Genomic DNA, 17901 nt, shown 5'->3' with positions numbered 1-17901 from the left:
TTACTCATTGCTTCATCCAAATTTTGGGGTTCACCAGAAGCTGTAAAGCTGTAAAACATCAATACCTCACTGTTCCATCGGTGTCGATTTTTGGTTTTCGAATTCCATCACGTAGCGCGAGTACACGGTGGTGTAGGAACTTCTGATGCAGAAGATCCCGACGCTCGTGCTGGAGCGAGTTGGCCGAGCGCAGCCAGCGCAGGCGGCAACGATTGCCGCTGGTGCTGCCCCCCCCCCCCCCGCTTGCACCCGGATTGGGCCGCGTGTCGACGGCGGATTGGTGCGGCCCCGGGTGGAGGCGGGACAACAACAGCCCTGGGCACCGACGTGTCCGGCTCGGAGTGGAGAGGCGAGGACGCGGTGGGACCGGAGCGGGGCGGGATCGGATCGATCCGGATGCCAGGCGAAGAAGGCGCCGATCCCGGCGCTGATGCTGTTGGATTCAGCATCGGATCATCTTCATGTTCCGCGCCAGGAGGGTGCAACGCTGCAGGACTGTTATTTGATGTTCCAGGGATGCTGTTTTCACCAGAAATTTCAACAGATGCATTAGAGGGGTTAGGTAAATCAAACACATGATCATCTGCTGGTTCCGCCTCGGATGAAAAAGAAGAAGGATTAAGGAGTTTTGGTGAAAGGAGGGATACTTCTGAACGAAGGCAAGCACCTGCATTTTCATGGAGTTTAGAAAAAGGAAACACTGTTTCATCGAAGATGACATCTCTGGAGACATACACATGACCTGATGCAACATCTAAGCACTTGAAGCCCCCTACTATATCAAATAAAAATACATTATTTGGAGCGGAACGCTAATTTGTGATTATTGTAGGGACGCAAATTGGGCCAACAAGCACAATAAAAAATGCGCAGGGATGAATAATAAGGTTGTTGGAACAAGTGCTCAAGAGGAGTTTTATGTTGAATAACCTTACTAGGCACACGGTTTATAAGAAATACGACAGTCATGAAAGCTTCATCCCATAATTTGAGTGGCACTGATGCATGAGTAAGAAGTGATAAACCAACTTCAACAATGTGACAATATTTCCTCTCAACAACCCCGTTTTGCTGATGTGCATGAGGGCATGAAACATGATGAGTGTGATTCCAATTTTATCAAAGAAAGTATGAAGTCTTTGGTATCCCCCCCAATTAGTTTGCATAGAAATAATCTTGCGATCAAAGAGTCTTTCTACCATACTTTGGAACTCATGAAATTTCTAAAAAATTTCAAATTTAAACTAAAGAAAGTAGGTCCAAGTAAACTTGCTGAAATCATCAATAAAGCTAACATAATATTTTCTTCCTCCAACAGAGTTTAAAGCAGGACCCCAAACATCCGAATGAACAAGCTCCACTAGAGGTACTAGACGATCTACCATAAGGCAATTGATGACTCTTTACCTTTTGACAAGCATCACACTGACTCCTTATTAGATTGAAAAGAACAAGGTAAATTATTGCTACTAACAATCTTAGTAACAATAGGGGAGGAAGGATGACCCAAACGACTATGCCACCTAAAGAAGGTTGGCTTAACTACTCCATACACCTGCTTTATTGGATGATCTGAAGGAAGAGGGTAGAGGCCCTTGTAACATCTCCCCCTAAGAATCGTGTTCATCGTGGCCTGATCCTTAATTAGAAAATAATCAGGGTGAAATTCAAGAAAAGTTGAATTATCTTTAGCAAGGTGATGAACGGAAATAAGATTTTTTGTAGCTTTTGGGACATGAAGAATATTGTTAAGATGTAGATTGCGAGTGGGGGTTGGAACAACAGTATGACCAATGTGTTTAATTTCCATACTTGCACCGCTAGCAGTGTGAATTTGGTCGTTGCCCTTGTATTTGTTGCGTACGGAGAGCTTCTTTAGCTCACTCATGATGTGTTCTGTTGCTCCTGTGTCGGTGTACCAGTTGGTGTCGATTTTGTAGAAGTTCATTACAGCAGCAACGAGACGCTCGTCGGGGACGTAGTTCTCACGATGCCAGCAGTTGGAAGCAAGATGCCCCTTCTTGAAGCACACTTGACACAAGAGACAATCATCTAAACCACACTTGACACAAGAGACAATCATCTGAACTGCCCCCCATGTGATGCTGGTTGGCACCTCCATTGCGCTACTGGTTGTTGTTGCTGCGACCACGCCCTAGGCCACGACCGCGCACTGCATGGCCACGACCAGAGCCACGGTTGTTGGGTGTGCCCCGACCCCCTATGTTGGCAATATGAGCAGAGGAACCTGATTCATCCTGGAGATCAAGACGAGTCTCGAAGCTGAGCAATTGAGAGTAGAGCTCAGGGATCGAGATCGCCTAAACCCTTGCGGCAACTGCTATCACCACCCGGTTGTACTCGAAGTCGAGGTCGTTGCAGATGTGGGAGACAAGTGCTTCATCATCCAAAGGCTTTCCAGCAGCAAGCATCTCATCTGCATATCCTTTCATCTTAGCGAAATAATCAATAATGGACAAGTTACCTTTTTTCGTAGTTGTAAGTGCAAATCGCACATTCATTATCCTGGCACGGGTCTGGGCAGAGAACATGCGCTCCACCTCATCCTATGCCTGCACCGCTGTCTTTGCAGCAATGATCTGGGCGAGGACTTCCTTCCCCACCGATGAGAAGATCAGCCCTAGGACCTGTTGGTCCCGGGCATACCACTCCTCATACGTCGGATTCGGCATAGCAACGACAGTATCGTTGGCCTTCTTCTCGTTGATCTCAGCAACTGGAGCGATGACCTTGCCGGTGACATGGCCCTCCATACGTGCACCACATATAGCGGTGAGCACCTACGCCTTCCAAAGCACATGGTTGGTCTTGGCGAGCTTCTCGGTGATGTGGATGCCGAGTAGTGGGTTCGGAGCGCTTGAACTAGATGCCATGGAATCAACCTTGAGCTCTAATTACCATGTAAAGTTTCTAAGGCGCTAAGCATGGGAGAACGTCGCCCCTGGTCCTCGGGTACGACGGTTGCGTGTTGATTGAAGGTGTGCAATTGCACAAGGAGTTTTACAATATATAGACACCTATAGATATGCCTTGGCCTCTAAACAAACTATACAAAACCTTTCGATTCAGATTACAACAAACTCTATCTCCTAGATAGACTACAACACCGGCCAAAGCTTATGTCGTGGTCTACAAGAACCAAATACAAAACAGTATATCTCTAGCAGTCGATCCTTACAAGCTCAATGCTCTTTGTTTCTTGGGTCTGGCCTCGATGCCCTGCACGATAAGGCCACCCTTTACGATAGCTGATGTCTCCAGAAGTCTGATGGAAACCTCACCGTATTCACCTTCATCGTTCCGGAACTCACCCATCTCCAACTCCATCCAGCCATCAGCTCTTTCTCGAGGAAGCACTACATTTTGAGGAATTTCACCGTCCTCGTCCCTGTCATCGACATCCAGGCAAACGTGGCATGTTGATTTGCTTTCTCCAAGGTGGACAGACGTCTCCGGGTATGGAGAACCAAGGACATGCTCCACGGGTTACTTTGAACACAATGTAAGCAGCATATGTCGAGTTCTGGGAGAGCATCTTGCTATCTATCTTCCCACGTATTTCCAACCACCAAACTTGCAGGAGTCGAGCAGCTTCCGAGAAGCTGTAACAAATTAACGAAAGGTTAAAATTCGCAATAAATAACCAGAGCAATAGATGTAATCATGTCAACAAGTGATTCCATTGCATGACACCAGTCAAGCTTCTTCATCTATCTCCGTGTGGATCCAAATAACCAGGTTAGTACAATTCAAACACCAACTTAAACTCCATTTGACTGAACAAAGCACACTGATATACTCTCTCCATGCAAAGTTGCAAGAGGTCAAGCACTCTGCTTTAGAAGCAAAGGAAAGAATACTTGGTTCGTCAATGCCATAACACTGGACATTGTAACTAAATTAAGCACCCACTTATGTAATTCCCATCAGAAATGGCTAGCAATTATCAATGTTTAGTTTTGACTCCCCTCTAAAAACTCCACTCCCAAAATGAGAAGTACATATTGGATCTGCTTCTATCCATCTCTCTTTTATGAATGATTTATGAAAAGTTGGAGATCCTTTGAAAACAAAAGGAAAGAGAGAAATACAGGAACATGTGGAATAGCAAACCTGGAGTCAGTGAGAGGGATCCAGCCCCAGTACTCCGGCGTGTTGCCCCAAATGATGCACAGCGCCCTCGCCGACAGCATGTAGCACTTCGCGCCGGTCTCCCTGTCCAGCCACATGTTCTGAAAACAGCATTCGGTTAGCTGGTCAATCAGAAAACAAGAGAAAGGAACTCTACTACTTGTGCCATGATCTCTGTGAAGCTTTACGTGGTTTCCATGAACTGAAGATTGCGAAGATGCATCTGTTTCACAGTGCAAATATTGTTTTACTTCCTAAAAAAGATGACCCTGAGGAGGTAGGGGATTTCCGCCCGATAAGTCTCATAAACAGCCTTGCAAAAATTATTACCAAGATGCTAGCCACGAGACTTGCAGAACGTTTGAACGACCTTGTTTCACATTCTCAGAATGCATTTATAAAGAAGAGATGTATACATGACAACTTCCTTTATGTTCAAAATGTGGTGAAAATACTTCACAAGAACAAGAGACCGGCTCTATTTGTCAAACTAGACATTTCAAAGGCCTTTGATTCGATCAATTGGCCATACCTGTTAGATGTCCTCCAAGCAATTGGTTTTGTCAAAATAGCGTGACTGGATTGCAGCAATTCTATCGGCTTCCTCATCACGGATACTTGTCAATGGCAGACTTGGAAGAAAAATTAAGCACGCGAGAGGTTTACGGCAGGGAGATCCCCTGTCACCTATATTATTCATCTTGGCCATAGACCCATTACAAAGGCTTTATAGAGCTTGTGGCCCAGAGAGGTATTCTAAATCCAGTTCTCCCTAAAATGGCGCAGCTAAGATGCTCTTTATATGCTGATGATGCCGCAATTTTCGTCAATCCTGATCCTAGGGAATTACATGCAATGGGCCGACTACTAGAAGAATTTGGAAAATTCTCAAGCCTCACCATCAACATAGCAAAAACAGAAAATTTTCCAATCAGACGTGAGTCCATTAATCTTGACAATGGCAAGATTGTTCAATTCCCAGGCAAGTATCTTGGCCTGCCCCTACATACAAGAAAGTTGATAAGAATCTATATCCAACCCCTTATTATAAAATTGGTAACAAACTCCCGGGGTGGAAAGGTCGGCTCCTATCTACTTCAGGTAGAGAAACGCTTGTCAAGACGGTTTTATCATCACAGTCCATATATCACCTCATGGTCTTCCCATCGCAAAAATGGCTCTTCCAAAGAATTGATCGATTTCAACAGAGCTTCCTTTGGAAGGGGAATGATCCGGAACATGTTAGCGGTGGTCACTGTTTGGTCAAATGGAAAATAACAGCAAGGCCTAAGGAAAAAGGTGGGTTAGGAATTTTAGACCTCGAAATCTTTGCTCGGGCACAGCGGCTGCGGTGGTTATGGTACAAGTGGAAACACAGTGAAAGAACTTGGTCCCAAATGGAGGTGCCATGCGATAAGACAGATTGGGACCTCTTCTATGCCTTGACAGTGGTCAAAGTTGGTAAAGGAGTAAAGCGCCATTTTGGCACTGTAATTGGGTTGATGGGACAGTTCCTAAAAACATTGCACCCCTGGTGTACGCAAAATCCATCAAAACATTGCGCCCCTCGTGTACTCAAAATCCATCAGGAAGAATATCACAGTTAAACAAGCTTTGAACAATAATGCGTGGATCCGACATATCAAGCATATCCAATCGGCTGAAGAACTACACCAATACACCACTCTATAGGAAAAGCTACATCATCAAAGTAGAGATGTGCAGGAAGAAGATTAGATAAAATGGAGGTGGACAAATGACGGTAACTATACAGCCAAGAGCGCATACATGATCCAATTCTCGGGAAGCATGCAAAAGATCAATTTTTCACCAATATGGAAAGCAAAGGCTGAACTCAAATGCCGTTTCTTTGCGTGGACATTGCTACACAAAAAAAATTCTAACAGCAAACAATTTGCAAAAACGAGGATGGACAAATGATCCTTTGTGCAAACTATGCACGGCACAGCCTGAAACACCCCATCACCTTTGCAAGAACTGTCCATACGTCAAGGATGTGTGGAACATGATCACTTCTTGAACTGGCTTACATTCGTTGCAGAATTTGGAACAGTCGATTTCTCTTTATGCATGGTGGAGAAAATGTAGGATGCTAGTGGATAAAAAAGACAGACAAACTTTTGACGGTCTAATGATATACTTTTGGTGGAATATTTGGAAAGAAAGAAATCAACATATTTTTCAACATAAATCCTTGCCACCACTACAATTGGCGCTACTCATCAAGGAAGACATGAACCAGTACAGACTTGCTTTTAATGGTCGCAACGAAGCTACAAATGGTCAGTCGTAGTTGCATGAGGTCCTTCTATCCCGAGTCAGTTTTTTCTTCTTTTGCGCTGTGGAGAGGCCTTTCCTTTTCTTTGGTTGTATTGTTGTGCTGGTTGTCCTCCCCTCAGGTTATCGTTTTTGTTTGTATGTCTAGCGTTCTTTAGGTCTCTCCATAGCTGTTCAATTGTTCTCTTTTACATTTGTTTTGTTTCCTTTTTCCTCCCTATTAATATACCACCACGGCAATGCTCTTGCCGTCTTTTCAAAAAAAAAGTTACTGGAACAGTACATAATTGTTGAGATAAAATGTGAAGAACATCACTGACAAATGGTTAATTGCAAGGTGTAGGAGTACGTGGCAATGGCAAACCATATATTCCTACAATCCTACTTCAATCATCCATTTATAGTTTTTCCAGTAGAGAAATACAAACTACTTAAGCTTTGTTCAGTTCTCTCGGAACCGTTCGGAACGAGATCTATTTCGTACGGATTGATTTGATCTGGTTTAAAAGCCGGCTTAACATAAAATAATTGTTTGGTTCAGACCAGAATAGAGCCGATCCTGATTATATTCCAGCTCGTTTTAGTTATTCCGGCCTCTTAGCAACCCGGAATCAATCCCATATCTTGACCTCCAGAGCAAACCCTCCAGAATCGAGTGACATAACCAGATCCACTCATTCCCCTCTAGAAACGAATCCGTTCCATAATTCAATCCTTCATTTATCATCTATACAAGTAGCTTCTTCTTTACTAATAGAAATGGCGCACAATCTCGTGCCCGTTCGTAAAAAAAAAAAATCCACACAAGTAAAAATCTAATGTAAGCAAGCTTAGATGACATGGTTGAAGACAACGGCCTTACAATGACTGCAAATACGATATGTTCTTTTTTTTCTCTGCCAGAATTTAAAATGTATGCGAACATCTTCCAAACCAAGAATCTGATAGTAAGTTTCAACAACCATCATATTGTAATGGCATAATCAACAACACAGAAACAACATTACATATAACATATATGAGGTAACATTTAGCGGAACCAATACGTTTGTGCTCTTCAAAATAACTCTGACGAATACAGGGATAGTGTCATAGTACTTTTTGCATCCAATGTTCCAGTAGTTTGCACTTTGCAGCCACTAGTTCGCCAGCCGCCTATTCAGCCTCCGTGTTGCGTATTATGACCTCTCTTAGGTCTGATCTCAATGCCCTGCACAATAAGACCTCTCTTAAAAGCTTTTGTCTCCATGAGGCTGATGCACACCTCACCATCATCACCATCCTTGTTATAGAACTGACCCATCTCCAACTCCATCCAGTCATCAGTCCTTCGCTGAGGTAGTACCAGGTTTCCGGGAAACACACGCCGGTGTCTCCTACTGTATCGCCATGTTAAGGGCACTGCACCATCCTCATGCTCGTTATCATAGCTTTGCAGGCAGACTTTGTGAGTTGATGTGCTTCCTGCAACGGTGATTGATGCCTCCTGGGGTGGATAATCAAGCCCATCACGTCGATCAGTTGTCTTGAACACAATGTAAGCTGCATAAGTTGAGTCTTGAGAGAGCATTTTGCTGTGTATCATGCCCCGTATTTCGAGCCACCAAACATACTGAAGTTCAGCAACTTCCATGAACCTGTGGCTGATTAACAAAAGATTAAACTTCAATACAAGATAATTAAGAATCAAATGTACTAATAGTTAATATCTTCAAAAAATAAAACTTGGCACTAATCCTGAACCCTGGATAAATGAACAGTTGAACCATTAGACCTTACTGTCGTCTGGCCTATGCACCATCCATGACGGCTGCCGCTTGGAACAGACAGTGCACACCATCGTGGTTATCCAATGAGTACATACACAACTCTGAACCCAAATCGATTAGGCAGTCGCTAGTCACAGTCAGGGACTAATTAACTCCTAGGACTAGGGCAAACGTTAGTTGTGTCTGCACCAAAGGTATTCCAGCTTCTGAATTATTACCAGGGTAAGGTTGTAGTACCATTCCTCACATAATATATATGCTCGAGTAATTTGCGTGAGAATTAGAAGTGAGGTAGAGAAAAGTCAGGTTGAGCGAACCTGGATTCGGGGGGATGCATCCAGCGCCAGTACTCCGGCGTGTCTCCCCACGAGATGCGCAGCGCCCTCGCCGAGAGCATGTAGCACTTGGCGCCGGTCTCCCTGTCCAACCACATGCTCTGAACACAGCATTCGGTTAGCTGATCAATCAGAAAACAAGAGAAAGCAACTCTGCTACTTGTGTCGTGACTGTACTACCATGAGGCCATCGGCGAGTAGGACGGGACGATCGCAGAGGCGGAGGAATCGCCCCTTCTCGGACGGCGGCGCGGGGCCGGAGAGCTCCCCGTCGGCGAGCGGCGGGGGATCGCGGGGCAGGAAGCGGGACCAGACGGCGTCGGAGTCGGCTGAGGCGTGGAAGTCACGGGAGACCGCGGCGGCGCGGCAGGCGTCCCGCGGCGTGGTGAGGGCAAGCGCCGCCGAGAGGAGCTCCTCCGGCAGGCGCGCGATCTCGCAGGTGCCCGCCGCCTCCATCGACTTCTCCTCAGGATTTGGGGATTACTTCTGTGAGCTGATTTGGGGTTGAAAGGAAATGGGAATTGCACTGGGAGAATTTCGAGGCTGATTCTTCGTGTACTCCGAACAAAATCAACTTATTTGCTCAAAAAACAAAATCAACTTGTGTGAACTGACTAAAAAACGAAAATTGGGCCGTCTCGCCCACGGAGTCCAATTAGCAGCCACACCGGCGGTGCAGCTACTAATTGGGCTTTATGGACTTTGCATTGCTTATTCACTAATTTGGGCCACAGGCCAGGATGGAAAACTGATACGGGAATAGTGAACAGGAAGAAGCAAGGATCTAGTGATGCTTTCGTTAGCCAAACAATATGCCCTTACTTGCTCTAACCCGTTGCAAGGATGCATGCAGCGCAAGTCTTGTTTTATGACTATTAAAAATGAAATGTCCCTAATAAAAAAACAAATACCTTAATAACTAAGATTGCTTTGATGTTGCCATTGGACACGCTCACGTATTTCCAGTCCAACCACCAAACATTCAGCAGCTTCTGAGAAGCCGTGATTTTGACCAAGTCGTCAGATGTTGTAATGAAGTAATACAGTGGTCGGCGAAGAAAAAAAAATCTGCTTGTGCTACAAAACCAACCGACAGAAAGTCCATATTGTGACACAAACAATTGGATTTCCTATAAGCTCCCAAGCCTTATTTTCTTGGTCTAATTTCAATCCCATACACAATAAGACCTTTCTTATTATGCAATTCTGTTGTCTCTGATAGACTGATGGACACCTCGCCATCGTTACCTTCTTTATTGTAAAACTCGCCCATCTCAACTTCCTTCCAACCGTCAGCCCTTTGCTGAGGGTGCATATCTCCATCTCCATGTAGGCAAACTTCGCGGGTTGATTTGCATTTTCCAATACGAACTGACGCCTCTAGGACGGAAAAATCCAACCTATATGATTCATCAGCCAGCTTAAACACAATATAAGCGGCATAGGTTGAGTTCAGGGACAACATTTTGCTATTTATCTTGCCACGTATTTCCAACCAGCAAACACTCTGGAGCTCGGCTGCTTCTGAAAAGCTGTTGCAAATAAGCAGTGTTAGAACTCGTGACGAAACAATAGAGCAATAGACACAAACAAATGGCGCAAAAATGATCAGGCGCATGAGGTAAAGTTCATAATGTCACCAAGCTTTGCGAACTATCCTATGATTGTGTGGATTCATAATATAAGATTGAACAAGCAGCCATGGCAAACTAACAAAAGGTTAACTTTTCTGTGGACGCGGAAACAATTCAGGTTGTGTCTATGGTTGCTATTTTTTTGTGAACCTACAGCAAAATACAATTCAGGAATTCTGTGGTAATTTGTGAAGTATGAACACCATAGAGTTGCACGGTATCCAAAATTCCGCAATCTGAAAGAAGTGTATGTTAGTGGCGTCAGAGTGTTTTCTGCATTGCAACCCCTTAAATATCTGATCTATACATTGCCCTTGCATTCATTACTATATCACAGCATTAAGCTACAATTAAATATGTCGGTACAAATTTCAGCATCAGAATTGGAAAGCAACGCAGTGGAAATACAGAAGCGAACCTGCAGTCCGTGAGGTGGATCCAGCGCCAATGCTTTGGTGTATTGCCCCGTGCAATGTTCAGCGCCCTCGCTGATAGCATGTAGCACTTGCTGCCGGTCTGCCTGTCTAACCACATGCTCTGAACACAACAACAAATCAGCTGAGCATCAAACAAGAAACATGCGTATTAGCAAGACATTTTTTTGGGGGGTTGGGAACCATACCATGCGGTGGTCAGCAAGTAGGATGGGCCGGTCAGAGAGACAGAGGAACATCTCCTTCTTGGACAGTGTCCGCTGGATGGAGTAGTCCATATCGTCTACATACGCGAGCCGGGGGAGGTCGTGAACGTCGGGGACAAAGCAGGACCAGGAGGTGTCAGAGTCCACAATGGCACGGAAAGCCTGGGAAACTGCAGCGACGCAGCCGGCGTCTTGTGGCGTGATGTAGGAGAGCACCTTCATGAGAAGCTCCTGCGGCAGGCGCACAATCTCACAGAGTCACAGGCAACCGTCGATGTTGTTGCTGCTTGTTTCAACCTTGGACACGGAGCTACTAGGATTTATGGTACGGCCTTTGGGACGCTTAAGGTGAGTGGGAGCCAAATTTGTGGAAAGGAGTGGATGAGCAAAAGAGCCCACAACAAGGCCTGTCTTAGGTCGAATCTCAATGCCCTGGACAAGAAGTCCTGCCTTCGAACTGACTCCCTTTGTCTCCATGAGGTTCATGCAGACCTCACCAGCAGTGTCACAATCTTGGACGTGGAACTCACCCAGCTTCAGTTCCATCCAACCATCGGTTCTTTTTTGAGGGAACACCAAGTGGTGCACAACAAGCACGATGCTATCTTCTACTGAATAGTTTCCTGGTGCCTGCACGATCCTCATCCTCGTTAATATCGCTTTGGAGGCAGACTTTGCGAGTTGACGTGCTTCCTGCAAAGGTGATCGATGCCTCTTGTGCTGGGTAATCCAGCCCATAGGATTTATCAGCTAACTTGAACACGATGTAAGCGGCGTAAGTTGTGTCTTGAGAGAGCATTTTGCTGTGTATCTTGCCGCGTATTTCCAACCAGCAAACAAATCGGAGTTCAGCACCTTCTGAGAATCTGCGCAAACCAGCAAACAAATCGGAGTTCAGCACCTTCTGAGAATCTGCACAAAGGGTTAAAATTTAAAAAGTAAACCAAAAGAACGGTCCATACAAAACGGTTAAAGATATAAATAATCAAATTCAACAAGTAAATTCCACAACTTTCATTTTGACCCTACATACCCTAGATCAAATCCCAATCCTGCTGCCGAGCATAGACGGTTCACAGAAAAGTTAATCAAGGGTGTTCCAATTTCCAGACTAACACTGAGCTAGCTCTGGTTTGGAATTGTGTCGTACCATGCAATGCAACGGCGTTGAGAAACACACAATGCGTTCGTATGATTTGCATCCTAATTGGAAGCAAGGCCGAGCAAAATAGGGAACGCTCTCGAAGAAAACATACTACTACTACTCGGATCATAAAATTTCCAGACCGACTCTGGCGCCACGTCTGGCGGTCCTCCCCGCTCAACCTCGACGACCGGTTCCTCCACGGCAGCGCCTCCACCTCCCGCGTCCTCATCCTGTGCCTCGTCTCCCACGTCCTCGCGGTCCACCCTGGCCACGCCCGCCGCCTCAGGCTCGGAACCATCTCTGTCGCCGGCAACTCCGCCGCCTATGAGCACTGGCTCCGCTCGCCAGCCCTCGACGGCCTCCAAGTGCTCGGGATCCACCCGGGGCTGCCCTGCCTGGACTTGAGGACTATACCGCCCTTGCCGCTGCCGCCGCCGCTCCGCTTGGCTCGCACATTGCGCGTCCTTAGGGTCGGCTCCTGCGTCCTCCCCTCCACCGCCGCCGCGCTTCGCTTCCCGCACCTCGAGACGCTGTCGCTCTGTGGCGTCAGCGTCTCGGAAGACGCCCTCCACGGCGTCCCCGCCGGCTGCCTCGCCCTGGGAACGCTAGTGCTCGACGAGTGCACCGGCTTCGCCCAAGTCAAGATCACCTCGTCCACCATCAGGACTCTCGCCGTCTCCGTCGCGCATTCCATGAACCCGATGCCGGAGGTGATGATGCGCCGGGTCACCGTCGAGAACGGCCCTCGTCTGGAGTATCTGGCCCCGTTCCGCCATCGTTTCAGCGGCGAATCCTTCGAGCTACGGGTGGTGAGCGCGCCCAGGCTGAGGTTCCTGGGATGCATCTCCAGGACCATCTCCCGGCTCGAGCTTGGAGACACGGTGTTCAAAGTGACCAGCTGCCACATCGACCATGTGCACCAGGGCAAAGTAATTTCTCAGGAAACGCGATCGGAGATCCGCGCGGTTAGATTGGGGGCGACGCTGCAAACCGTGAAGAGTTTGGCTCTGGAGGACGTTGATCGCACTGATGTGGTCTGCAACTTCCTGAGGTGTTTCCCATGCTTGGAGAAGCTCTACTTCTCTGCAGGATCTTGTCCTGACGCCTCGGTGAGCTCTCTTTTTTAGTCTTAATTTTCACAGTTGCTGTATCTCGATCGGTATTTTTTCTTAACAGATTATTGTTCACTCTTAGTCTAGTAGGAATTGGTATCGTACGTTTTGATTGTTGGGCTTTGGTTGATGAGACTAGCGAAGGTTGACCAATATGTATGTTTAGTATCAAATTTTGACGTCACACAACAACAATAATTTCAAACAAATTTCTAACTGGTGTTTATTCTGAAACTTTTGACTTGTAGTTCAGCCAAAGGTCTCCGTTAATTTGCAAATAGACGATACATGCGTATTGACACAGGAAACTTTTGCATTTCTTACTTTTCCCAGAAACTAAATCTTCTATTTTTTTTCTTTGGTCATTGGATTCAGGTAAGACGAGGATTCAGAAGTGGAGGAAGTTACGATAAGCAAAACCCCATCGAGTGCCTTGAGCTCCATGTCAGAAAAATAATATTGAATGGCTACGAAGGGGAGAAATCAGATATCAGGTTTGCAAGCTCTTTGTTCGTCATGCACGAGTACTCGAGCTAATGACGATTAGATGCCGTACAAAACATTATGCACCTCTAAGTAAGGAATGGATCGAAGACCAGCAAAGGCAATTGCATGTGAAGAATAAGGCTTCTCAGCATGCTAAGTTTCAGTTTGTGCACGACTTTGGCCTTAACTATACTGATTTGCCGGAGGCCATCCATGATTCCTCGAGACATGACCCATTTGCTTCATGGTTCGAACAGTAGCGGCAATCTTCGGCCTGCTGAAGAAATTGTATGAAAAGACTCTGTCACGCACACGCACTGGTTCTTTCAAGCGTCTGGATCGGAGTCTGGACTCTGGACTCCCATTTCCTTTGATCAAGCCAGCCGTGCAGTGATGCAGATGAGTGGTTCCTCAGTTCTCACCAGAAATTGGAGTTTGCAAACGACAGCATCAAGGAGAATTATTAGCTCTACATTTTGTTAGGCACTCTTAAATGGTCCTTCAAAGGACCCAGATTTGGAATTGATAGTACATCTTATTAGGTGACGAGGTGGGAAGCTTGTAGATCGCACAGCCCAGCAAGGCCCAAATAGCAGGCAACCGCTCGTCGGTTTGTTTCTGCGCAGCTGTCGGAAATTTCTTTCCTCCGTGGCCCAATAGCAGAAGGCCGATGTGGCCCAAGGAAGGAGTGGGAGGCAAACACGACCATTACAGAGTGATGATGGAACAGTGAACAATCACGTTAAATCGTATGGAATTAACATTCCATCGAAATAATACACTTGCTATCTCATTTTGGTCCCCGGATCACCAACTTGACCACGTACGCACACAGCAGGCTCCTCATGCGATCATCTACATACAGGCCGTTGTGGTTAGCAAACAGCTTGCGGGCCATGCATCAAGTACATTAGCGCTCTGCAGCAGCACGTACTACTACGTACTAGTCCGCATGCAAGCACTGACGCAATTGACCATTCTCCAGTAGCTGAGTTTTTAAGTTGCGTCAGTCCAGAAAAGAATCAGGCTGAGAGCTTCGTCGGCTAGCTGTTCCTCTCTGGACCCAATTCATCGGTAATTCTTAATGATTTTTTCCTAGATTAAAAATTAATCCGATGGCTAACTGTTGATAAAAAAGAATCAACGGAGGCGTTCGGCTATATGGCGGCAGCTAGCAAGCGTGCTTGGGCCTGATCTCGATGCCTTGCACGATGAGACCCCTCTTCCACCTCCGGCTATCCACCTCCTCGAGCCTCACCTCCACCACGCCGCCGTCCTCGCCGTCGCCGGTGGCCACGGCGAACTCGCCCAGCTCGACCTCCGCCCACCCGTCGCCCCTCCGGCGCGGGCACCTGATGTCGGGGTCGGCCTCCCTCGTCACCATCTTGCGGCCGTAGCCCTTGCGGAGCCGCATGTACTGCTGCTTCCGCCGGTGCACGGCGACCTCCTCCTCCCCCTGCATGTGCTGCAGGCAGATGGCGTGCTCGGTCGACGTCGCCGCCGGCTTGCCGCTGGTCCCGGAGACGACGGTGACTGTGGCCTTGGGTGGCAGCATGCCGACGTGGCACTCCAGGCCGTACGAGTCGTCGGCGATGGCGAAGACGAGGTAGGCGGCGTAGGTTGTGCCCGGGGAGAGCAGCGAGAGGCTGAGCTTCCCGCTGATCTCCAGCCAGCACACGTCGACGAGCTCGGCGACCTCAGGAAACCTGATCACAGCGTGGGCATGGAAAGTTTAGTCGATCTAGCTCGTGATGGTCTGTAGTTGTGATGCAAGCATGCAGGGTAAGCTATCCTGTTGTTGCTTGCCGATCGAGCTAGCCTTTTGCGACGCCAACGACGTGTGTTGCAATAATTGTCGGGAGCTTTAGAGCACGTGCGGCATGCATGAAGACGGGTGTGCAGGCATGCACGGTGACACGTGCGTGTCGTGTGTGCAAAACCGCAGGTGGCAACATAATGTTTGAATTGAAGAAGGATTCTCTAAATTATTCGGTCAACATAATGTTTGATTAAAAAACTACTGTCTCTATTTTGTTTTTAGTTGCAGTATTGAGATTATAAAAGTCTTTAGATGTATACTTTAAATATAAAATTTTCTACAATGCATCATCAATTTCTACTAATTCAACGCCACATTAAATGACCTTGAAATTAGACACGAATATATTCTGATAACATTTATACATTATGTATATAATTTTATCAACTATTAAATACTAGAATTCAAGAAGTTAACCTTTTCAATCAAATATTCTAATATCTATAGCTAGAGCAGCAGTGTGGATCGTTGGTTGGTGCCGCGCCGGGTAAGCTACTTATGAGGCAAGTAACAAATTGCGAAAAAAAGGAAGAATATCATTTGGCACCCACCTGGATCCCGGAAGGCTAGCGGTCCATATCCAGCAAGTCGGATCGTCTCCCCAGGCAATGCTGAGCGCCCTCGCCGAGAGCATGAAGCATTTCGCCCCGCTCCGTCTCTCCAGCCCAAAGCTCTGCACGCAAATAATGCCATCGAAATTGTTAGCAAACTAAACTTGATTAATTCCGTGATCGATCGCGCGCGCGACAATGTGAATAATCGACGCTGGAGATAAACAAATTAATTAAATTGAGCTTGCGGCGGCGTACGACGTACCATGGTGGCGCCGTCGAGGAGGACGGGGGTGTCGCAGAGTCGGGAGAAGAGCTCCTTCTTGGACTCGCACTCCACGGGCTCGTCGGCGCGCGCCAGGACGGCGGCGTGGTCGGGCGGCAGGAACCGTGCCCAGACGGCGTCGGAGTCCGCGGCGGTCCGGAACGCCGGCGACACCGCGGACGAGTGGCACGCGTCGCCGGGCGTCGTCAGCGAGATGGCGTACGCCACGCACTCCTCCGGCAGCCGGTAGATCGCCGCCGCCGCCGCCGCCGCGTCCATATACTCAAAAGCACGCTGTCTTCTTCCTGTGTGACGGCCGGCCGTCTGGTCGTGCAGCAGCTAAGTACGTAGGTGATCGCGTTGGAAACCGTCGTGGCGATCGATCACGTCGGGGGTGACGGCTGTTATGCGAGGCTTCTTATAAGGTGGGGAGACGAGAAGCTTAAGGGCTAAGGCTCACCGGCCGCAGCAGCGGAACGTTCCTTCGCTGGCTTCCGCTCTGCTGACTCGGACGGGCGTTTGTTAAAACGTAAATGGGACCTTCTTTTTCAGCGTGTGTGTGTGCGTTTTTCCGGCCCGAGATCTCGTCTGCCCCACGCCGTGTTCGGGGGCAGGCCCATTTTGGTCCATGGGTTGGTGACACGTGGTAATCCGGTCGACTGCTTCTTGTTTAACATTATCCCGATAATACTATGATGCAACCACGTACGTAAACGTAATGCAATGTGAAAATATTTTTAAATTTTAAGGGAAAAAAATGATCCGACGGTTGGGTACAGCCTACAGTATTGGTGTTTCAGATCAGCGGCTACTCAGAAACTCCATTCGCCCAAAAAAAAGAGGGAAAATTGGAAGCTCTGTAAGCAAATTGCCGTCCGACCTCAAAGGACGGTGGGGACGAAACGGCACAGTTTGTCATCCACACTGCCTGGTGTTCCGTCAGAACGAAAGCTAGAGTCATTCATCTTATCCGGAAAGAATGATATATGGTGCTCCCAAGTCCAAAATGTGGTTTGTGTTCAAGCCTGAGCTAACTGTATCTTAACCCGGTCTGACTCAGCGGTAATTCTTGTGACCACCGCAACAGAAAAGGTCAAACAATTTTATGCGAGTCAGGTGATAAAACCTAACAAAGACGGGTATCGTATAATCCCAGCTTTTCTCACGGTCAAAGCAAAATCATCTGAAACATTAAACAATGCATACTATGATGACTCACAACATACACGGAAGAAAAGGAATCCGTAGCTAATAGATTAAATCAGGCACATGCTGAAGAACGAATATGGGCGAAGGCACAGGGAGATTGCTTAGTCCAGCAGTGCAACCCTCTGTACCTCCGCTCATTCCGACCGGCTTTATCTCTTTTGGCCCCAAGGCCATTCTGGTTTTTTACTCTTTCTATCGGCCTTTGATTTTGCTGCCCCTCGTCCGGTTGTTTCACAAAGCAAAGAAGGCTATCAGGGATCTAGGGGAAAAAACATGAAAGGTTCCGGGGGGAAAAGAGCGTACTTTAAGCAAACAGTGCCCCTTTTGAGGTAAGATTAGTGCCGGATCTACGCAACCCACATGATCCACTGGGGCCTTTTGGGCAAGAAGCCTCCATTGCTTTCTTCCCCACTACATTTGCGAGCAGAAAGGGGAGAAAAGGAGCCATATCTAACCAAAGCTTTTATTAAAGATTTGTGCCAGT

General features: G+C 47.2%; 4 protein-coding genes, 1 non-coding gene and 1 pseudogene across 6 annotated transcripts; 1 reads left to right on the top strand and 5 right to left on the bottom strand.

Annotated features, from left to right (window-relative positions):
- Window positions 1-2275: 2275 nt before the first annotated feature.
- LOC117841775 (small nucleolar RNA Z247) lies at window positions 2276-2414 on the bottom strand. Its single transcript, XR_004637359.1, has one exon. It is a non-coding gene; the product is annotated as a small nucleolar RNA Z247 (small nucleolar RNA).
- A 781-nt stretch (window positions 2415-3195) lies between these two features.
- LOC117856872 (F-box protein PP2-B10-like) lies at window positions 3196-4250 on the bottom strand (annotated as a pseudogene).
- A 3064-nt stretch (window positions 4251-7314) lies between these two features.
- LOC117842715 (F-box protein PP2-B11) lies at window positions 7315-9123 on the bottom strand. Of its 2 annotated transcripts, none has more exons than XM_034723226.2 (3): window positions 8735-9123; window positions 8537-8655; window positions 7315-8087 (listed from the first exon to the last, which is right to left on the bottom strand). In XM_034723226.2, exons 1-3 carry the CDS (start codon window positions 9008-9010, stop codon window positions 7610-7612), a joined length of 873 nt encoding a protein of 290 aa, XP_034579117.1. In that variant the 5' UTR covers window positions 9011-9123; the 3' UTR covers window positions 7315-7609. The 2 variants fall into 2 exon arrangements, with proteins under 2 accessions (XP_034579117.1, XP_034579110.1); XM_034723219.2 differs by having other exon boundaries at window positions 7315-8093; window positions 8735-9118.
- A 117-nt stretch (window positions 9124-9240) lies between these two features.
- LOC117841726 (F-box protein PP2-B10) lies at window positions 9241-11392 on the bottom strand. Its single transcript, XM_034722208.2, has 3 exons — window positions 10811-11392; window positions 10607-10725; window positions 9241-10086 (listed from the first exon to the last, which is right to left on the bottom strand). The coding sequence occupies exons 1-3, from the start codon at window positions 11048-11050 to the stop codon at window positions 9702-9704; spliced, it is 744 nt and encodes a 247-aa protein (XP_034578099.1). The 5' UTR covers window positions 11051-11392; the 3' UTR covers window positions 9241-9701.
- A 627-nt stretch (window positions 11393-12019) lies between these two features.
- Window positions 12020-13624, top strand: LOC117856862 (uncharacterized). Its single transcript, XM_034739297.1, has 2 exons — window positions 12020-13084; window positions 13463-13624. Exons 1-2 carry the CDS (start codon window positions 12020-12022, stop codon window positions 13622-13624), a joined length of 1227 nt encoding a protein of 408 aa, XP_034595188.1.
- Window positions 13625-14292: 668 nt separating this feature from the next.
- On the bottom strand, window positions 14293-17854 carry LOC117841518 (putative F-box protein PP2-B12). The gene is made up of 3 exons (XM_034721909.2): window positions 16209-17854; window positions 15944-16065; window positions 14293-15279 (listed from the first exon to the last, which is right to left on the bottom strand). The coding sequence occupies exons 1-3, from the start codon at window positions 16485-16487 to the stop codon at window positions 14745-14747; spliced, it is 936 nt and encodes a 311-aa protein (XP_034577800.1). The 5' UTR covers window positions 16488-17854; the 3' UTR covers window positions 14293-14744.
- Window positions 17855-17901: the final 47 nt, after the last annotated feature.

This window comes from Setaria viridis, chromosome 1 (assembly GCF_005286985.2).
Source record: "Setaria viridis chromosome 1, Setaria_viridis_v4.0, whole genome shotgun sequence".
Classification (NCBI taxonomy): domain Eukaryota; kingdom Viridiplantae; phylum Streptophyta; class Magnoliopsida; order Poales; family Poaceae; genus Setaria; species Setaria viridis.
The sequence above is the reverse complement of the archived record's forward strand: the minus strand, read 5'-3'. Positions and strand labels throughout refer to the sequence as shown.

Excerpts from the sequence above, each read along its gene's own strand:
- LOC117842715 (XM_034723219.2), bottom strand. The coding sequence starts at position 9,010 with ATGGAGGCGGCGGGCACCTGCGAGATCGCGCGCCTGCCGGAGGAGCTC. Across the intron at positions 8,656-8,734 it reads TACTCGCCGATGGCCTCATG|AGCATGTGGTTGGACAGGGA; the intron begins GTAGTACAGTCA and ends TGCTGTGTTCAG. Across the intron at positions 8,094-8,536 it reads ATGCATCCCCCCGAATCCAG|CCACAGGTTCATGGAAGTTG; the intron begins GTTCGCTCAACC and ends TTTGTTAATCAG.
- LOC117841726 (XM_034722208.2), bottom strand. The coding sequence starts at position 11,050 with ATGAAGGTGCTCTCCTACATCACGCCACAAGACGCCGGCTGCGTCGCT. Across the intron at positions 10,726-10,810 it reads TACTTGCTGACCACCGCATG|AGCATGTGGTTAGACAGGCA; the intron begins GTATGGTTCCCA and ends TGTTGTGTTCAG. Across the intron at positions 10,087-10,606 it reads ATCCACCTCACGGACTGCAG|CTTTTCAGAAGCAGCCGAGC; the intron begins GTTCGCTTCTGT and ends TATTTGCAACAG.
- LOC117856862 (XM_034739297.1), top strand. The coding sequence starts at position 12,020 with ATGATTTGCATCCTAATTGGAAGCAAGGCCGAGCAAAATAGGGAACGC. Across the intron at positions 13,085-13,462 it reads GATCTTGTCCTGACGCCTCG|GTAAGACGAGGATTCAGAAG; the intron begins GTGAGCTCTCTT and ends CATTGGATTCAG.
- LOC117841518 (XM_034721909.2), bottom strand. The coding sequence starts at position 16,487 with ATGGACGCGGCGGCGGCGGCGGCGGCGATCTACCGGCTGCCGGAGGAG. Across the intron at positions 16,066-16,208 it reads TCCTCGACGGCGCCACCATG|AGCTTTGGGCTGGAGAGACG; the intron begins GTACGTCGTACG and ends ATTTGCGTGCAG. Across the intron at positions 15,280-15,943 it reads GCTAGCCTTCCGGGATCCAG|GTTTCCTGAGGTCGCCGAGC; the intron begins GTGGGTGCCAAA and ends CGCTGTGATCAG.